Here is a 17,540-nt window from a genome sequence, read left to right on the forward strand (position 1 = left end):
TCCCAGAGTGCTGGGACTACAGGCGTGAGCCACCATGTCCAGCCCCCACATTGCTTCTGGCCTCCGTGGTAGACCTCCCAGACGGGGCGGCCCGGCAGAGGCACTCCTAACTTCCCAGACGGGGTGGCCGGGCAGAGGCGCTCACTTCTTCCCAGACGGGGCGGCCGGGCAGAGGCGCTCCTCACTTCTTCCCAGACGGGGCGGCCGGGCAGAGGCGCTCCTCACTTCTTCCCAGACGGGGCGGCCGGGCAGAGGCGCTCCTCACTTCTTCCCAGACGGGGCGGCCGGGCAGAGGCGCTCCTCACTTCTTCCCAGATGGGGCGGCCGGGCAGAGGCGCTCCTCACTTCCCAGACGATGGGTGGCCGGGCAGAGGCGCTCCTCACTTCCCAGACGATGGGTGGCCGGGCAGAGGAGCTCCTCACTTCCCAGACGGGGCAGTCAGGCAGAGGCGCTCCTCACTTCCCAGACGATGGGTGGCCGGGCAGACGCGCTCCTCACTTCCCAGACGATGGGTGGCCGGGCAGAGGCGCTCCTCACTTCCCAGACAATGGGTGGCCGGGCAGAGGAGCTCCTCACTTCCCAGACGGGGCGGTTGGGCAGAGGCGCTCCTCACTTCCCAGGCGATGGGTGGCCGGGACGAGGCGCTCCTCACTTCCCAGACGGGGCGGCCGGGCAGAGGCGCTCCTCACTTCCCAGACGGGGCGGCCGGGCAGAGGCGCTCCTCACTTCCCAGACGGGGCGGCCGGGCAGACGCGCTCCTCACTTCCCAGACGGGGCGGCCGGGCAGAGACGCTCCCCACCTCCCAGACGGGGCGGCGGCCGGGCAGGGGCTGCAATCCCAGCACCCTGGGAGGCCAAGGCAGGCGGCTGGGAGGCGGAGGCTGCAGCGAGCCAAGACCACGCCACCGCACTCCAGCCCGGGCAACACCGAACACCGAGTGAGCGAGACTCCGTCTGCAGTCCCAGCACCTCGGGAGGCCGAGGCGGGCAGAGCACTCGGGGTCAGGAGCTGGAGACCAGCCTGGCCAACATGGCGAAACCGCGCTGCCAGCCAAAAGAGAAAAAGTAGGCAGCGGTGGTGGCGCGCGCCGGCGATCCCAGGCAGCCCGCAGGCCGGGGCAGGAGAATCACGGGAGCCGGAGGCAGGGAGTGTGCAGTGCGCCGACTAGATTCCAGCCTGGGCCACAGAGGGAAGGAAAGAAAAGAAAAAAGAAGGAAGGAAGGAAGGAGGGAGGGAGGGAGGGAGGGAAGGAAGGAAGGGAAAGGAGGGAAGGAAGGAAGGAAGCCACATTTTTAATTTCATAGAGCTCTTTCTTATTCTCTTATGGTTTCTTTTCATAGCAACCTGTTCTTATTTTGTAGGTGCAATCTCTTTTCTTATCTCTTTAAAGATATTAATCTTTAGGTTTGTTACAAACTTAGAACCAGACCAGAGTATGAAGAATGGAAGCTATAGGAAGGAAGTTTAAGGAAAAAATGGCATTGGTAAATCCTTACATTTGTTGGCCCATTTGATGGCATTGCAGCATTTGGAAAAAATTAACCATGGGATGAAAGAAAATTAGGTAAATTAGTTTATCATTTGGCTCAAAGGCTAGTCATGTTTACCTGGTCATAATAATATAAAACCTAACTACTAATTTAACAAAAAATTATGACAAAATCTAAATTGGGAGGATAGAAGAAGGATATAGAAGAAAGAGAGAATAAAGAGTTAAATCCTCACTTTATCAATTCTTAATTTATAAAAAGTAAGTAATACCTAAACTATTTAAGTGAAGAAGTGGTTATAAAGTATACTTTTTCAGAAAGACGAAGGTAAATACTAGAATAAAAAGTTAAAGGACTTGAAAGTGTTTGCCTTCAAGGAGAGAAACAGAGTAAGAAATTAACAAGTGTCTCGTATTTTTGTGGTAAATCTTCAGGAACTGCTTTATTTGTTCAATCATGTACATGTATTACTTTGATTTTAAAGTAAAAATTTTAAAATAATTATTTAGTCTAGAAGGTTTTACAACACCTTACCTCATGCTTCAGTACTCTAAGTGATTCCTTTTTCACACAGCAAGAGTGTTGTACCCAGTACCCCAACCACAAAGAAAACTCTTCGTCTCTTCAAGGTCCATCTTTTCTCTTTTCTCTTTTTTTTGAGACAGAGACTCACTCTGTCACCCAGGCTGGAGTACACTGGCGCGATCTCAGATCACTGCAACCTCCACCTCTCAGGTTCAAACGATTCTCCTGCCTCAGCCTCCCGAGTAGCTGAGTAGCTGGGACTACAGGTATGCACTACCACACCTGGCTAATTTTTGTATTTTTAGTAGAGACGGGTTTCACCATGTTGGCCAGGTTGATCTTTAACTCCTTACCTCAGGTGACCCGCCCACCTAGACCTCCCAAAGTGTTGAGATTACAGGCATTAGCCACCACCACACCGGCCATCCTCTTTTCTTTCATTCTCTTTCTTTGTTAATTACTTTTCAGGGAAAAAAAAAACAAAAACACCTTTCATTGAGGATGTTCTCTGTGTACTGATAAGAAAAGATCTCTCATACATTTTCAAGCGGAAAAAGCAATGGAAGAAAACTGCAAATACATATAAGAAGGGGAAATGTAAACCTGTTTTCACTTTTATACATATAAAATATCCTGGGAGGTAAAGTAATAAACTAATAATAATGATTACCCAGCATGCAAATTGTCAGAATGAGAATTGAGAAGCCGAGAAACAGGGGAAGGATGGAGACTTTACATTGTATACCTTTTTAAACTTTTTAATATTTAACCCTGTGAAATTATCGTCTACCCAAATAATTTTTATTTAAAAAAATTTAAGTCATTTCTTTTTCTTGGTTCAAAATTAAAATATTTTCAAAAACTATTTTCAAAAACTTGGGAAATAACGAAAATAAAAAAAACGATACTCCAAAGATCCCACCTGCCCAAAAGCAGGGGAAACAAGATACTTTACTGATGATTCAAGCTGTGAATCTTGTTATCCAAGTGAACCTTGGTATAGATCTCAAACTGTAAATTTTTGCACATGTAAGTCAGAAATGAGTGGATTTAACCTTCATACCAAAACCGCAGCTCCTACATGAATGCAGTAAGGAAAATGTTGAGGCCTTGGAGAGAGGGCAGAAAAAAAAAAACCTTTTGGTAATGGCACATTACTGAGAGATGACAGAAAGACTCAAGTTACCAAAACTTTCTAATTGAATGCCATTTAAAAAAATCACAGCATTTAATGTTAGTGGTCATAATATTCGAAATTACTAAAGCATTTTATCATCACATCCATTTCTTGAAGGAGATAATGTCATAATATTAATAGTCTCTGGTGGGGCTGACATTTCAATGGAGAAAAAAATAAAATTTTCATACAACCTATAAGCCATCCCATCCACCCACATACACCCAGAATTGCACATTTGACACTATTAGCACCATTCCAAATTTAGAACCTGGGCATGTGGTTGTGGATGAAAGCAAACCTAAGCAAATTTGGGAAAAAATAATCCTTCAAAATTGATGACCGAAAACAAAATAAGAAAGCTCAAAACTTATTATTTAGGAAACAGAAGTGTCAATGTACACTCAAATGTTTACCCTGAAATGGAAAATTATTTTGGATGAGATATAGCAATACCATACAATTTACCAAATCATAATGAACCCAAGGCATTTTTTAAAGGAGCAATCCCCAACAAATTCCTTAAACCATTCTATTCTGGTAAATCAGCACTAAATAAGTCTTCCTTGCCACCAAAAAACGTCCCCAGAGGCAAAAGGGATGGAAGTACTACATTTCGTAGCTCCCCTTCCTCGAAGACACAAAATCAAATACAAAGACACTAAGAATCCAGACCCAAATCCTTTAAGCATATGTAGAAGATTTACAGAAAGGCTAAATTGGGGGTGCTTTTTGGTTTTACAAGACAGTTCACAGTAACACAGGCAATTTTGAAAGGGTGCATTTAAAGTACTTAAGCTTTCCCTAATTACTGAATAAAATAGGGCAGCATTTGTACTTCCCAACATCCTATTAAGAATAATTACAGTAGTCTACAATCCCTCCATATGCCTTCATTTTAAAAAAAATCCATAATCTTCCAATCCTCAGAATTCTGGCAGGAGAGGATAACTTACAGCACCTCTTTCTCAAGCCAGCAATCCCTTTTCCTAGTCCTTATGGGGTAAGAAATAGGCACTCCTTTCCCCTCAAACTAACCCAGGGGCCTGGGAAAGGGCAAAGCAAGCTGAAACAATGTCACCAGAACTCGGACCTAGAAACCAGAGCCAAGAAGGATGACTTAACACTAGAGCGTTCCGCTTCTGCAAAATGTCTATCATTCTCTCCACTCCCCGCTCTCAGCAGCTCACACAAACGCCACAAAGATTGGGAGAAGGCAGTACAGCACTAGTATTCATTTGTATCAAGAAAGAGCAATTCACTTCATTACTCCGAGGGTCCGTTGTAGCCTGCTCCATCCAGAGGACCGGAGGCAGACTCAAGCAAGAAGGATGAAAAGAAAGCTGATGCTGCTATGAAGTGACCCCCCAGATGGGGACGTGAGCAGTGTCCCTCGTGACTCTTGGAACATCCAAATCGCTGCAATAAACAGCCGGGCCAGCAGGACAGCCTCTCCTACGCTGGGGACAGCCCGGAGCCCGCAGCCTAGTGGCTGACTTTCCTTCCGCTAAGTGGATGGGGGCCGGGGGGCGTTATTTACACCATTCCAAAATCTGGAACCTGGGGGTGTAGTTGTGGGTGAAAGAATGCCTAAGCAAAGTGGAAAAAAAATCCTTGAAAATTGATTCAAAACACAGAGCGTGGCTACTTTATTCTTCTGTAGTATCAGAAATTTCTTTTTCTTTCTTTTTCTTTTTTAGGACCACTGCAGCGGGATCTTGCAGTAGGGGAGAGAGAGTGGATTAACTCCCTGAGAAATTTCTCTCATGAAAGAAATCTATTACCATACAATAAGAAGCTCAAGACTTATTATTTAGGGGGGTAAAGGGGTCAGTGTTGCGTTCATGTGACTACTCTGACATCAAAAACTATTTTTGGATGAGATAGAGCATATTATGCAATTCTACAATGTATTTTTTTTTTTTACAAGAGTAATCTTTAAAAAGAACTGGAGCTGGTCCAAGCGATTTCACCGACACAGAAGCCACCTTGCGCCTCCTCAGTCCACCGCTCCCAGATACCCTGCAGTGTGAAAGATCATTCAAGAACCGCCGTCTCCCCAGACCCGCGTGCACAGCGCGGCGCGTCCACTGAGCTGGTCTAGACTCGCAGGAGGCGCTGCCACTGCGAGGCCGAGACAAGTGTCCGGGAAAGCGCCGGCCCGGCCAGTCGTTCTGCCGCTATTCGCTGACCGACTGGCACACCCGCCCATGCAATTTAGCGCTAAAGACGGGCAGCCTGGGGAATGGCATTCACTGGGGGAATCCGGACCCCATTCCCGCGACGCGGGGACGCCAACGTGCGGCGCCCTGCCGGCCCGCCCCTTCCTGCCCACCCACTGCCAACTGCCCCAGAGCCCGGGCGAGGGCGAGGGCGCGGGATATAGGGCAAAGGCAGCGCTCACCGCTTCAGCGGGTCCAAAACCTGCGGTGCCCCGGCAGTCGCGGAATCCGGGCTCTGCGCGGCAGCCTGGGCTGCCGCGGGGGTGGTATTCCCGGCAGGAACGCCGTCCCGGGGCATCGTCGACGGCGCGCGCGGCTCTCTACGCGCCTCACACGCTTTGCACGCCGCCGCTTGAGCCTCAAGGCGCAGGACTCCGCGCGGCGGTGCCCGCCCACCCCCGAGGCCAGCCAATGGACGTGGAGCGCGGGAAGTCGGGGGCGGGGCGGGGCGGGGCGGGGCCCCGCTCCTCCCCCGCAGCCGAGCAACGCAGCAGGCTCCGTGGTCCTACGCTCGCGCCCGCCCCACCAGGAGCGGTCTGGGATTGGGGGAGCACATTCCTCAAACAGAAGGTCTGTGAGGCCTAAGGTGTTCGGCATGCGCTGCTGCTTTTGCGGGGGTCTTTCTGTCCTTTTTAAGACTAATAATTTCTTCACCTGCTGTTTACAGAACACCTATTTAGGGCCAGCCACAGTGCTTGGGGACACATGGAAACAGGAAAAAGCTTCCACTTCGAGGATCCCCCAGTCATTCCGGTGGATGAGCAGATATGAAAACAGGTCATTAGGGGAGCCCACATAAGGCACATTCCAACGTCAAAAAACATGTAGCTGTGGCGCCTGCCTGTGGTCCCAGGATGAACCTGTTTTGGATTAGGACACACCCCAGAGGACAACTTGGCTATTTCTGTGTCCACCTCACCTAAACCTGGCAAAGCAGGCACCCGGGGAGGAGTCCCGACAGGTGACAGGAGACTATTTTCTGATTTAAGGAACACAGAAAAAGGAACAAGGGAAAAAGTGAGAAAAACTTGGGAGGCTGAGGCAGGAGGCTGAGGCGGAACGCTGCAATGAGCCATGATTGCGCCACTTCACTCCAGCCCAGTGTCTTGAAAAAAAAAAAAGGCTTGTTGTGATATGGGGCAGGGTGTCGGGGATGAGGAGATTTCGGCCAGAGGACAACTAAGAGATTTGTTACCCTGGAATTCTGGTGGCCATCATTCGCAATGGAGAACAATCCACATTCATTTTCTTTTTTTTTTCAACTTTTAAGTTCAGGGGTACATGTGCAGAACGTGCAGGTTTGTTATATCGATATACATGTGTCATGATGGTTTGCTGCACCTACCAACCCATCATCTAGGTTTTAAGCCCTGCATGCTTTAGGTATTTCTCCTAATGCTCTCCCTCCCCTTGCCCCCCACCCCCCAAACAGGTCCCAGTGTGTGTTGTTCCCCTCCTTGTGCCCATGTGTTCTCAATATTCAACTCACACTTACGAGCAAGAACATACGGTGCTTGGTTTTCTGTTCCTGTGTTAGTTTGCTGAGGATGATGACTTCTAGCTTCATCCATGTCCCTGCAAAGGATATGAGCTCATTCTTTTTTGTGGTTGCATAGCATTCCATGGTGTATATGTTACCACATTTTCTTTATCCAGTCTATCATTGATAGGCATTTGGATTGGTTCCATGTCTTTGCTATTGTAAATAATGCTGCAATAAACATACGTGTGCATGTGTCTTTATAGTAGAATGACTTATTCCTTTGGGTATATACCCAGTAATGGGATTGCTGGGTCAAATGGTATTTCTGGTTCTAGATCCCTGAGGAATTGCCACACTGTCTTCCACAATGATTGAACTAACGTACATTCCTAACAACAGTGTTGTGTGATCTTATTTCTGAGTTCTTTATTCTGGCCCATTGGTCTATGTGTCTGTTCTTGTACCAGTACCATGCTGTTTTGGTTACTGTAGCCTTGTAGTACAGTTTGAAGTCAGGTAATGTGATGCCTCCAGCTTTGTTTTTTTTTTTTGCTTAGTATTGTCTTGGCTATTTGGGCTCTTTTGGTTCCATATGAATTTTAAATAGTTTTTCTAATTCTGTGAAGAATGTCAATGGTAGTTTAATGGGAGTAGCATTAAATCTATAAATTACTTTGGGCAGTATGGCCATTTTCACGATATTGATTCTTCTAACCCATGAGCATGGAATGTTGTTCCATTTGTTTGTATCCTCTTTTATTTCTTTGAGCAGTGGTTTGCAGTTCTCCTTGAAGAGGTGCTTCACTTCCCTTGTTAGCTGTATTCCTAGGTATTTTATTCTGTTTGTAGCAATTGTGAATGGGAGTTCATTTATGATTTGGCTCTCAGCATGCCTGTTATTGGTGTATAGGAATGCTATCAATTTTTGCACATTGATTTTGTATCCCGAGACTTTGCTGAAGTTGCTTATCAGCTTAAGAAACTTTGGGGCTGAGACAATGGGGTTTTCTAGATATAGGATCATATCATCTGGAAACAAAGATAATTTGATTTCTTCTCTTCGTATCTGAATACCCCTTATTTCTTTCTCTTGCCTAATTGCCCTGGCCAGAACTTCCAAAACTATGTTGAATAGGAGTGGTGAGAGAGGGCAACTTGTCTTGTGCTGCTTTTCAAGGGGAATGCTTCCAGCTTTTGCCCATTCGGTAGGATATTGGCTGTGGGTTTGTCATATATGGCTCTTATTATTTTGAGGTGTTTCTTCAGTACCTAGTTTATTGAGAGTTTTTAATATGAAGGAATGTTGAATTTTATCAAAGGTCTTTCTGCGTGTAGTTTTTGTCTTTAGTTCTGTTTATGTGTTGAATCACATTTATTGTTTTTTGTATGTTGGACCAACCTTGCATCCCAGGGATGAAGCCTACTTGATCGTCGTGGATAACCTATTTGAAGTGCTGCTGAATTCAGTTTGCCAGTATTTTTTTTTTTTTTTTTTTTTGAGACAGAGTCTTGCTCTGTCACCGAGGCTGGAGTGCAGGGACACAAAGATATAGACCAATGGAACAGAACAGAGCCCTCAGAAATAATGTCACATATCTACAACTATCTGATCTTTGACAAACCTGACAAAAACAAGCAATGGGAAAAGGATTCCCTATTTAATAAATGGTGCTGGGAAAACTGGCTAGCCATATGTAGAAAGCTGAAACTGGATCCCTTCCTTACATCTTATACAAAAATTAATTCAAGATGGATCAAAGACTTAAATGTTAGACCTAAAACCATAAAAACCCTAGAAGAAAACCTAGGCAATACCATTCAGGACATAGGCATGGGCAAGGACTTCATGTCTAAAACACCAAAAGCAATGGCAACAAAAGCCAAAATTGACAAATGGGATCTAATTAAACTAAAGAGCTTCTGCACAGCAAAAGAAACTACCATCAGAGTGAACAGGCAACCTACAGAATAGGAGAAAATTTTTGCAACCTACTCATCTGACAAAGGGCTAATATCCAGAATCTACAATGAACTCAAACAAATTTACAAGAAAAAAACAACCCATCAAAAAGTGGGCGAAGGATATGAACAGACACTTCTCAAAAGAAGACATTTATGCAGCCAAAAAACACATGAAAAAATGCTCACCATCACTGGCCGTCAGAGAAATGTAAATCAAAACCACAATGAGATACCATCTCACACCAGTTAGAATGGCCATCATTAAAAAGTCAGGAAACAGCAGGTACTGTAGAGGATGTGGAGAAATAGAACACTTTTACACGGTTGGTGGGACTGTAAACTAGTTCAACCATTGTGGAAGTCAGTGTGGCGATTCCTCAGGGATCTAGAACTAGAAATACCATTTGACCCAGCCATCCCATTACTGGGTATATACCCAAAGGATTATAAATCATGCTGCTATAAAGACACATGCACACATATGTTTATTGGGGCACTATTCACAATAGCAAAGGCTTGGAACCAACCCAAATGTTCAACAATGATAGACTGGATTAAGCAAATGTGGCACATATACACCATGGAATACTATGCAGCCATAAAAAATGATGAGTTCATGTCCTTTGTAGGGACATGGATGAAGCTGGAAACCATCATTCTCAGCAAACTATCGCAAGGACAAAAAACCAAACACCACACGTTCTCACTCATAGGTGGGAATTGAACAATGAGAACACATGGACACAGGAAGGGGAACATCACACACCGGGGACTGTTGTGGGGTTGGGGGAGGGGGGAGGGATAGCATTAGGAGATATACCTAATGCTAAATGACGAGTTAATGAGTGCAGCACACCAACATGGCGCATGTATACATATGTAACAAACCTGCACATTGTGCACATGTACCCGCAACTTAAAGTATAATAATAAAAAAGTTAAAAAAAAAGACAGTGAAACATGATGAAACCCCGTCTCTACTAAATACACAAAAATTAGCCCTGTGTAGTGGTACATGCCTGTAATCCCAGCTACACAAGAGGCTGAGGCAGGATAATTGCTTGAACCTGGAGGCAGAATTTGCAGTGAGCCAGAGTTTGCACCACCGCACTCCAGCCTGGGTGATAGAGCAAAATTCTCAAAGAGAAAGAGAGAAAGAGAGAGGAAGAGAGGGAGGGAGGAAGGGAAGGAGAGGAGGAGGGAAGGAAGAAAGGAGGGAAGGAAAGAAGAAAGGAAAAGAAAGGGAGGGAGAGGAAGGAAGGAGGGAGGGAGGGAAGGAAGGAAGGAAGGAAGGAAATAAATAAATAAATCAGGGCAAAGGATTTGAATAGCTAGTTCTATAAATGCCAGTAAGCACATGAAAGGTGCACAACATTACTAAACGTCAAATAAACGCAAATCACGACCATAATGAGATACTACTTCACAGCCACTAGAATGGCTATAATCAAAAAGATAGATAGTAACTAGTGTTGGCAAGCGTATAGACTGAATTGTGTCCCCCTAAGATTCCTGTGTTGAAGCTGTAACCCCCAATGTGACTATATTTGAATATTGGCCCTTTAGACAAGTACTTAAGGTGAAATGAGGTCATAAAGGTGAGACCCTAATCCAAAATGACTGGTATCTTCATGAGAGGAGGAAGAGACACTAGGGATATGTGCACAGAGAAAAGGCTATGCGAGGACACAATGAGAAGGCAGCCATCTGCAAGCCAAGGAAAGAGCTCCTGGGAGAAACCAAACTTTCTCATACCTTAATCTTGGATTTCTAGTTTTCAGAATTGTGAGCAAATATATTTCTGATGTTTAAGCCACCCAGTCTGTGGTGTTTTGTTTTGGCAGCCCTAGCAAACTAATACAGCAAGAATGTGGAGAAATTGGGACCTTATATACTGCTGGTGGGATTGTAAAATGGTACCACCACTTTGAAAAACAGTCTGATAGTTACTGAAACAGTTAAACATAGAGTTACCATATGACCCAGCAATCTTTGGGATAATGAAATGTTGTAAAATTGTGGTGATATTTATACAACTCTGTGAATATACTAAAATTCATGGAATTGTACACTTTCAATGGAGGAACTGTATTTGAATTATATCTTGATAAAGGTGTTAAAATCAATACCCAGATTTTACTGAACAAGGGTCAAAGTATACGTGTAGCCTGGGCACGGTGGCTCATGCCTGTAATCCCAGCACTTTGGGAGGCGGAGGCAGGTAGATCACCTGAGGTCAGGAGTTCGAGACCAGCCTGGCCAACATGGTGAAACCCCGTCTCTACTAAATACAAAAAATTAGCTGGGCATGGTGGCACATGCCTGTAATCCCAGCTACTTGGGAGACTGAGGCAAGAGAATCTCTTGAACCTCGGTGGCAAAGGTCGCAGTGTGTCAAGATTGCACCATTGCACTCCAGCCTGGGTGACAAGAGCAAAACTCTGTCTCACAAACAAAACAAACAAACAAAACAAAACATGTGTAAATAGTTCACACATGAAGAAACTCAGAAAAGTTAATTTGGGGGAAATTATTAGCCTTGCTGCAGTGCTAATTGAAAATTTAAAAAGAGAATATTGATGGAGTTAAATTGATAAAATTATTTATTAGAACAACTGTTTTCAAGAGTGTTGTAGCAAAGCACACGATCTATGAAATCGTTTATTTTCAGCTCATAATCTACATTTGGGAATATAGTCAAAACTATTCAAATACCTAATAACTGGGAAGATATGTATTAAAGTAGCAAACATGGGCTATATTATAATAATAAATGGGAAAGTATGTATAAGATAATGAGAAAAGTAGAATACTAACTAGTTTGCAAATATGATGACTGTACATAGATGAGTCTACATTGTTGAATATAATGAAGATAAATTAGTAAGACATGGTACCAGAATTCTTCTTAGGGAGAAAAAAAAAACTGTCTTTATTTGGGAAAATACCCTGATAAGCTGTTTCGGGTATAAAATGACACTCTGAAAATATGGCTACGAGCAGAAGCCCTGGCAACACAAGAAAAACTGCCCTGCCTGAACCCTGAGAGAAATTAATTTTTCCCCCTGAGAGAGAGAAAAATAAAGTGGTGAGAAGAGATGAGCCAAGCAAGGAGGGGAGGGGAGGGGAGGGGAGAGACAAGTCAAGGGGAGAAGTCTGGGTGGTACATAGAATTAAGGAATAATGGGAATCTCTGGGGAAAGGGTAAAAAAATTGACTTTTTATAGAACAAGAGTGTCTAATATACAAATTTAAAGTTATTTTTCTAAATCTAAAAATCTCACTACAACTTTATGTGAATGGGGTTTTGTAGAAACTGAGGGAAAGGCTGATGTTTAGGTGGTTGGAACAGTGAAAAGACAGTGCACATAAAAGTAGGGGCTCAGGAGTAGAAAGGACAGAAGAAAATAAGCCCCTCAGAAATTACTGGTAATTGGCCAGGCGCAGCAGCTCATGCCTGTAATCCCAGCACTTTGGGAGTCTGAGGCGGGTGGATAACTTGAGTCCAGGAGTTTGGGACCAGCCTGGGCAACATGTTGAAATGCCCTCTACAAAAATTTGGCCAGGCATGTGTCTATAGTCCTAGCTACTAGGGAGGCTGAAGTGGGAGGATTGATTGAGCCAGCAAGGTTGAAGCTACAGTGAGCTGAGATCATACCACTGCACTACAGTCTGGGTGACAGAAACCCAGTCTCAAAACAAAAAAAAAAAAAAAAAGAAATTACTAGTGATGCTAATCTTTGAAGGGCTATGTACATCCAAATTGGATGTCTGGGATGACCTTATTTCGATTGCAAAGGGGAGGGAGGCTCTGGCTGACATTTTCCTTACATAAGGATAAGAAGATAACTGATGTAAATGTAGGTGTTTTAAGTTTATGAGAGACTTAAATGTATGAATTTTTGTTAAAAAATGTCCATTTGTTCTAACAACATTGATTCCCATCTACTAACTAAAACAGAATGCATGGATCCTGGTTAAGCTCCTGCCTCAGTGAAATCCAGTGGACATGATTCAAGTGTACCTGTATGATGGGTAGGAGAAATGGAAATGAATATGTAAAATGTAATAATTTATACTCTCTCTTAGCAGTAAGGTTGGAAGGAATTTAGGTGAGACCATCCAAATTTGGAGAAATCATCCTTTTATTATTTTTTTTTTTTGAGACAGGATCTTACTCTGTTGCCCAGGCTGGAGTGCAGTGGTGTGTGCACAGCTCACTGTAGCTTTGACCTCCCAGGCTCACTTGATCCTCCCACGTCAGCCTCCTGAGTAGCTGGGACTATAGGTGCATGCCACCACGCCCCGCTCATTTTTGTATTTTTTATAGAGATGGGGTTTTGCCATGTTGCCCAGGCTGGACTCGAACTCCTGGGCTCAAGCGATGTGCCCACCTTGGCCTTCCAAAGTGCTGGGATTACAGGCATGAGCCACCATGCCCAGCTAGGAAAATCATTCTAATGTATTTTATGTCGAAGTGTTACTAGAGCAAAAATATGGTCAAATATTCAAGAAGGCTGGTATGTGATAAAGTTCAAAAGAATGAATGTGTCAATAGCACTCTCCTGGAGCGTTTAAAAGTTCTTAATTGCCCAACTCCAGAATTCATGACTTCCATTGACCTGGCCAGAGGAGGATTACTAAACAGCCCTAATTTACAGATGGCAGGTCTGTGGCACAGGACCTAGAAGTGATTTTCCCAAGGTTATAGAGCAAGCCAAAGGGTGAGATGAAAATAGAACTGTACCTCACACTCCCATGCGGCTATATGATAACTTGTGTACTGTCAGCAAAGAGTTGTGGAATGAATGTCCTGGACAGGTTAGCATAGATTTATGGCTAAAGAGAGCCTTGCTCAATAATTGCAAATGTTACTTGACAACAGCAAATGACCTACCTAATCTTATAAACAGTAACATCCTGGGCACTTTGGCAAAATCTTCGGAGAAAATAAAATTCCTGTACGACAATTGAAAAAATTTTAAATGCACAGCTCCATTGTCATGAAGCTACCACTTTTGTAATGCTTAAGCCTACAGAGATAGTCACCTTCAACCCTCCCCCTCTAAAGACTAAACTTCCAAGTGGTGACTCCTCAACTCTGTAATATCAGCAAGCTTATAGGATCTTGCAGAAGTGTCTAAATGTTTTCGTAAGTTTAGGATTTTCTAGAGACTAAAGCCTTCACTGGTAATTTTCTGTAAGTCTCCTTACTGAATTAACAGAACTAGAAAGTAGAATGGAAGAATCTGATAGTGACAGCCTAGGGCTCAGCCACTAAATTTATGTCTCTAGGTAGCCAGGCTATGGAGAGATCGCTCACCTAGCTGTGATGCTTATACCTAGGGATGTTTTAGGAAAACAACAAAAGCTAGGACCACTATTGCGTGACTGTTCTCTAGGGTGGCTTCTTACGTTGTACTGATCTATTCAATAGACAGGTTAAAGTTTTATGTTTTCAGAAGTGTGTTCATCCCATTCCCACTTTTCAGAAAGGATTTTTTTTTTTTTTTTTTTTTTGAGACGCAGTCTTGCTTTTGTCGCCCAGGCTGGAGTGCAACGGCACAATCTCAGCTCACTGCAACCTCTGCCTCCTGGGTTTTAGCGATTCTCCTGCCTCAGCCTCCAGAGTAGCTGGGATTACAGGTGCCTGCCACCACACCCGGCTAATTTTTGTATTTTTAGTAGAGACGGGGTTTGGCCATGTTGGCCAGGCTAGTCTCAAACTCCTGACCTCAGGTGATCCACCAGCCTCAGCCTCTCAAAGTGCTGGGATTACAGGGCGTGAGCCACCATGCTTGGCCTCACAGAGGATTTTTAAAAATGATTTCTGTGGGCCGGGCGCGGTGGCTCACGCCTGTCATCCCAGCACTTTGATAGGCTGAGGCGGGCGGATCACGAAGTCAGGAGATCGAGACCATCCTGGCTAACACGGTGAAACCTCGTCTCTACCAAAAATACAAAAAATTAGCCGGGCGTGGCGGTGGGCGCCTGTAGTCCCAGCTACTTGGGAGGCTGAGGCAGGAGAATGGCCTGAACCCGGGAGGCGGAGCTTGCAGTGAGCCAAGATGGCGCCACTGCACTCCAGCCTGGGCGACAGATCAAGACTCCGTCAAAAAAAAAAAAATAGATTTCTGTGTAAATGGTCTAATACTTTCGGTCCAGCCCTAAGTGAGACTCACAATCACAGGAATTCTGTTTTTGGTTTTTTTTTTTTTTTTTTTTTGAGACAGTTTCATTCTTGTTGCTCAGGCTGGAGTGCAATGGCGCGATCTCGGCTCACTGCAAACTCCGCCTTCCATTTTCAAGCGATTCTTCTACCTCAGCCTCCTGAGTAGCTGGGATTACAGGCATGCACCACCACTCCCGGCTAATTTTGTATTTTTAGCAGGGACGAGGTTTCTCCTTCTCGGTCAGGCTGGTCTCAAACTCCCGACCTCAGGTGATCCACCCGCCTCGGCCTCCCAAAGTGCTGGGATTACAGGTATGAGCCACCGCGCCAACCAGGAATTCTTTACTGCTAGTTTTCTCCCCTTCATATAGGGGGCTACACTGTTACTGCTTCTGATCAGTTCTTCAGAGTCATGGTCCCGACCAGAAAATAACATCTGAGGGAACAACAGAAGAGAGAAAATTAGAGGTCCAGCAACTATTTCTCAGCAAGCTGTCACTGACTGGTAAACTGATGATAGAAGTCAGTCCCTTTCCATAGCATAACATCGTATCTGAAAGCATCTTAGAGGTCCCATGAAAAGCAGGAACTACAGAACTACTTGGACAAAATGTATGTCAAAAATATCCACCAATAAAATCTGAGTTATTGAAAATGTTACCTTTACAGGCAATATTTTATTAATAAACAAATAACCCAACTATTATGAGGTAAAGGAATAATCCAAACAACCAAATTTGCATGAAACTTTCTGTTCCTTCCATCTCTTCTAGCATAAATATTTTGGCTACTACCGTTTTCTTTCCTTTCTAGCATCACGGTGACATAGATTAGGAATTTCTGTGTTAAACACACGTAAATATGTAGCTTAAATACATTTTGTTGGTCCGGTGTAGTGGCTCGCTCCTGTAAGCCTAGTGCTTTGGATGTCAGTGCTTTGGTATCCTCAAGGGAGGATCCTCAAGGAAGGATCACTTGAGGCTAGGAGTTGGAGACACCAGCTCTACAAAAATAAAAATAAAAAATTAGATGAACATGATGGCGTTGCACCTGTGTGTTCCTAGCTATGGGAGGATAGCATAAGCCCAAAAGTTTGAGGCTGCAGTGAGCTAGGATTGTGCCACTGCACTCCAGCCTGGGAGACAAAATGATATCCTGTCTCTAAAATAAATCAATTAGTACATTTTGGATGGGGCATGGGTATAGCTTTATTCAGAATGCCTTTTGAGTATTCTTGGTCATTCTACTGTTTGGATTCTGGCAACATACAGGATTCATCTCTGCCAACCAAAATAGAAAGGCCATATTTCACACAGAAGGAAAAAGAAATGTGAAGAAATGCATGGAATCAATAGTTTATCTGGGTTGCCCATTTTCTCCCTTCTCTTAGTTTGACCCATGCTCTATTTTACTGTCCTGGCTTTTTAGTTAGAACCCTGGTTTAGTAATTTCTGTGTGTATAATTCCAATATATGGACTATTAATATTTTAATTGATTCACGTATTCATCCATCAGTCTATTTACCAACACTTTTGTCAACATAGGGAGCACGAGCTCCTCCTACCCTTAATAAGGCTGCAGTTAAATGGGGGAAATTGTTCGCCACAGTGACAAACACAATGTAAAAATGTATGAAATGCTAAAGGTATGCTTTGGGTCAGAAAGACTTAAGTTCAAATCCAACTCTGCCATTTATTAACTGAATGATCTCCATCGTATTACTCAACTTCATTGAGTTTCAGTTTCACCATCAAGGAAAATGAATGTGGCAGTTATCTTTCAAGATGGCGCTAAATGATGCTGGTATTCATGCCCTTGTGTAATCCTCTTACCTTGAATGTGAGCTGAACCTCGTGACTTGCTTCTAAAAAATAGAATTCTGCAAAAGTGATGGAATGCCACTTCCATGATAGGGATACAAAAGACTGGCTACCTTCTTACTAGATTTTTCTCTATTGCCTTTTTAGTTTATATACTTTGATGAATCAAGCTGTCATTTAGAGAGCCTCATGTGGGAAGGACTGAGAGAGGTGTCTAGCCAACAGCCATTGGGCAACTGAATCCTACCAACAACCATGTGAATGGGCTGGGAAGCAAATCTTTCTCAGGCTTGAGATGACCACAGTCCCTGTCGGCACCTTGATTATAGCCTGTGAGTCCCTAAAGCAGAACCAGCTAAGTCAGCCCAGATTCCCAACCCACAGAAACTCTGAGATAATAAATGTTTAAAGCCACTACGTTTTGGGGGTAATTTGTTACACAGCAATGGATAACTAACATAATGGGATTACATATTCCTTACAGAATTATTGTGGGGATCAGAATGTATATAAGAATTAGAATAATGATGATGATGATGGTAATGACAACAGAAATCCCAGCTGAGCTTAAAATAAGGTTCAGAAGTGCTGCTATTGTGAAGAAAATATTTTTAGTGCATGACCCCCTGAATACTACAAGAAAGATGAAGGCATAGGGAGCAGGGTAATATTGCATTTCTCACTCA

At 44.0% G+C, this 17,540-nt stretch overlaps 1 protein-coding gene and 1 long non-coding RNA gene across 4 annotated transcripts in view; one reads left to right on the top strand and one right to left on the bottom strand.

The window, feature by feature from the left end:
* The window catches only part of ZNF638 (zinc finger protein 638), a 154,257-nt gene extending 148,481 nt beyond the window's left edge, over positions 1-5,776 (bottom strand). For 2 of the 3 annotated variants that reach the window (XM_055242704.2, XM_055242705.2), the window contains exon 1: positions 5,599-5,755. In XM_055242704.2, the coding sequence (XP_055098679.2) occupies positions 5,599-5,714 (116 nt within the window). In that variant the 5' untranslated portion in view covers positions 5,715-5,755. Of the gene's footprint in view, positions 1-5,598 lie in introns of all 3 variants that reach the window. The other variant, XM_063617845.1, reaches the window with a different exon arrangement.
* A 126-nt stretch (positions 5,777-5,902) lies between these two features.
* Positions 5,903-17,262, top strand: LOC134732335 (uncharacterized). The gene is made up of 3 exons (XR_010115378.1): positions 5,903-5,986; positions 6,084-6,193; positions 17,002-17,262. It is a non-coding gene; the product is annotated as an uncharacterized lncRNA (long non-coding RNA).
* The last annotated feature ends 278 nt before the right edge of the window (positions 17,263-17,540 follow it).

The sequence above is a fragment of the Symphalangus syndactylus genome, chromosome 14 (genome assembly GCF_028878055.3).
Source record: "Symphalangus syndactylus isolate Jambi chromosome 14, NHGRI_mSymSyn1-v2.1_pri, whole genome shotgun sequence".
In the NCBI taxonomy this organism is placed as follows: Eukaryota; Metazoa; Chordata; class Mammalia; order Primates; family Hylobatidae; genus Symphalangus; species Symphalangus syndactylus.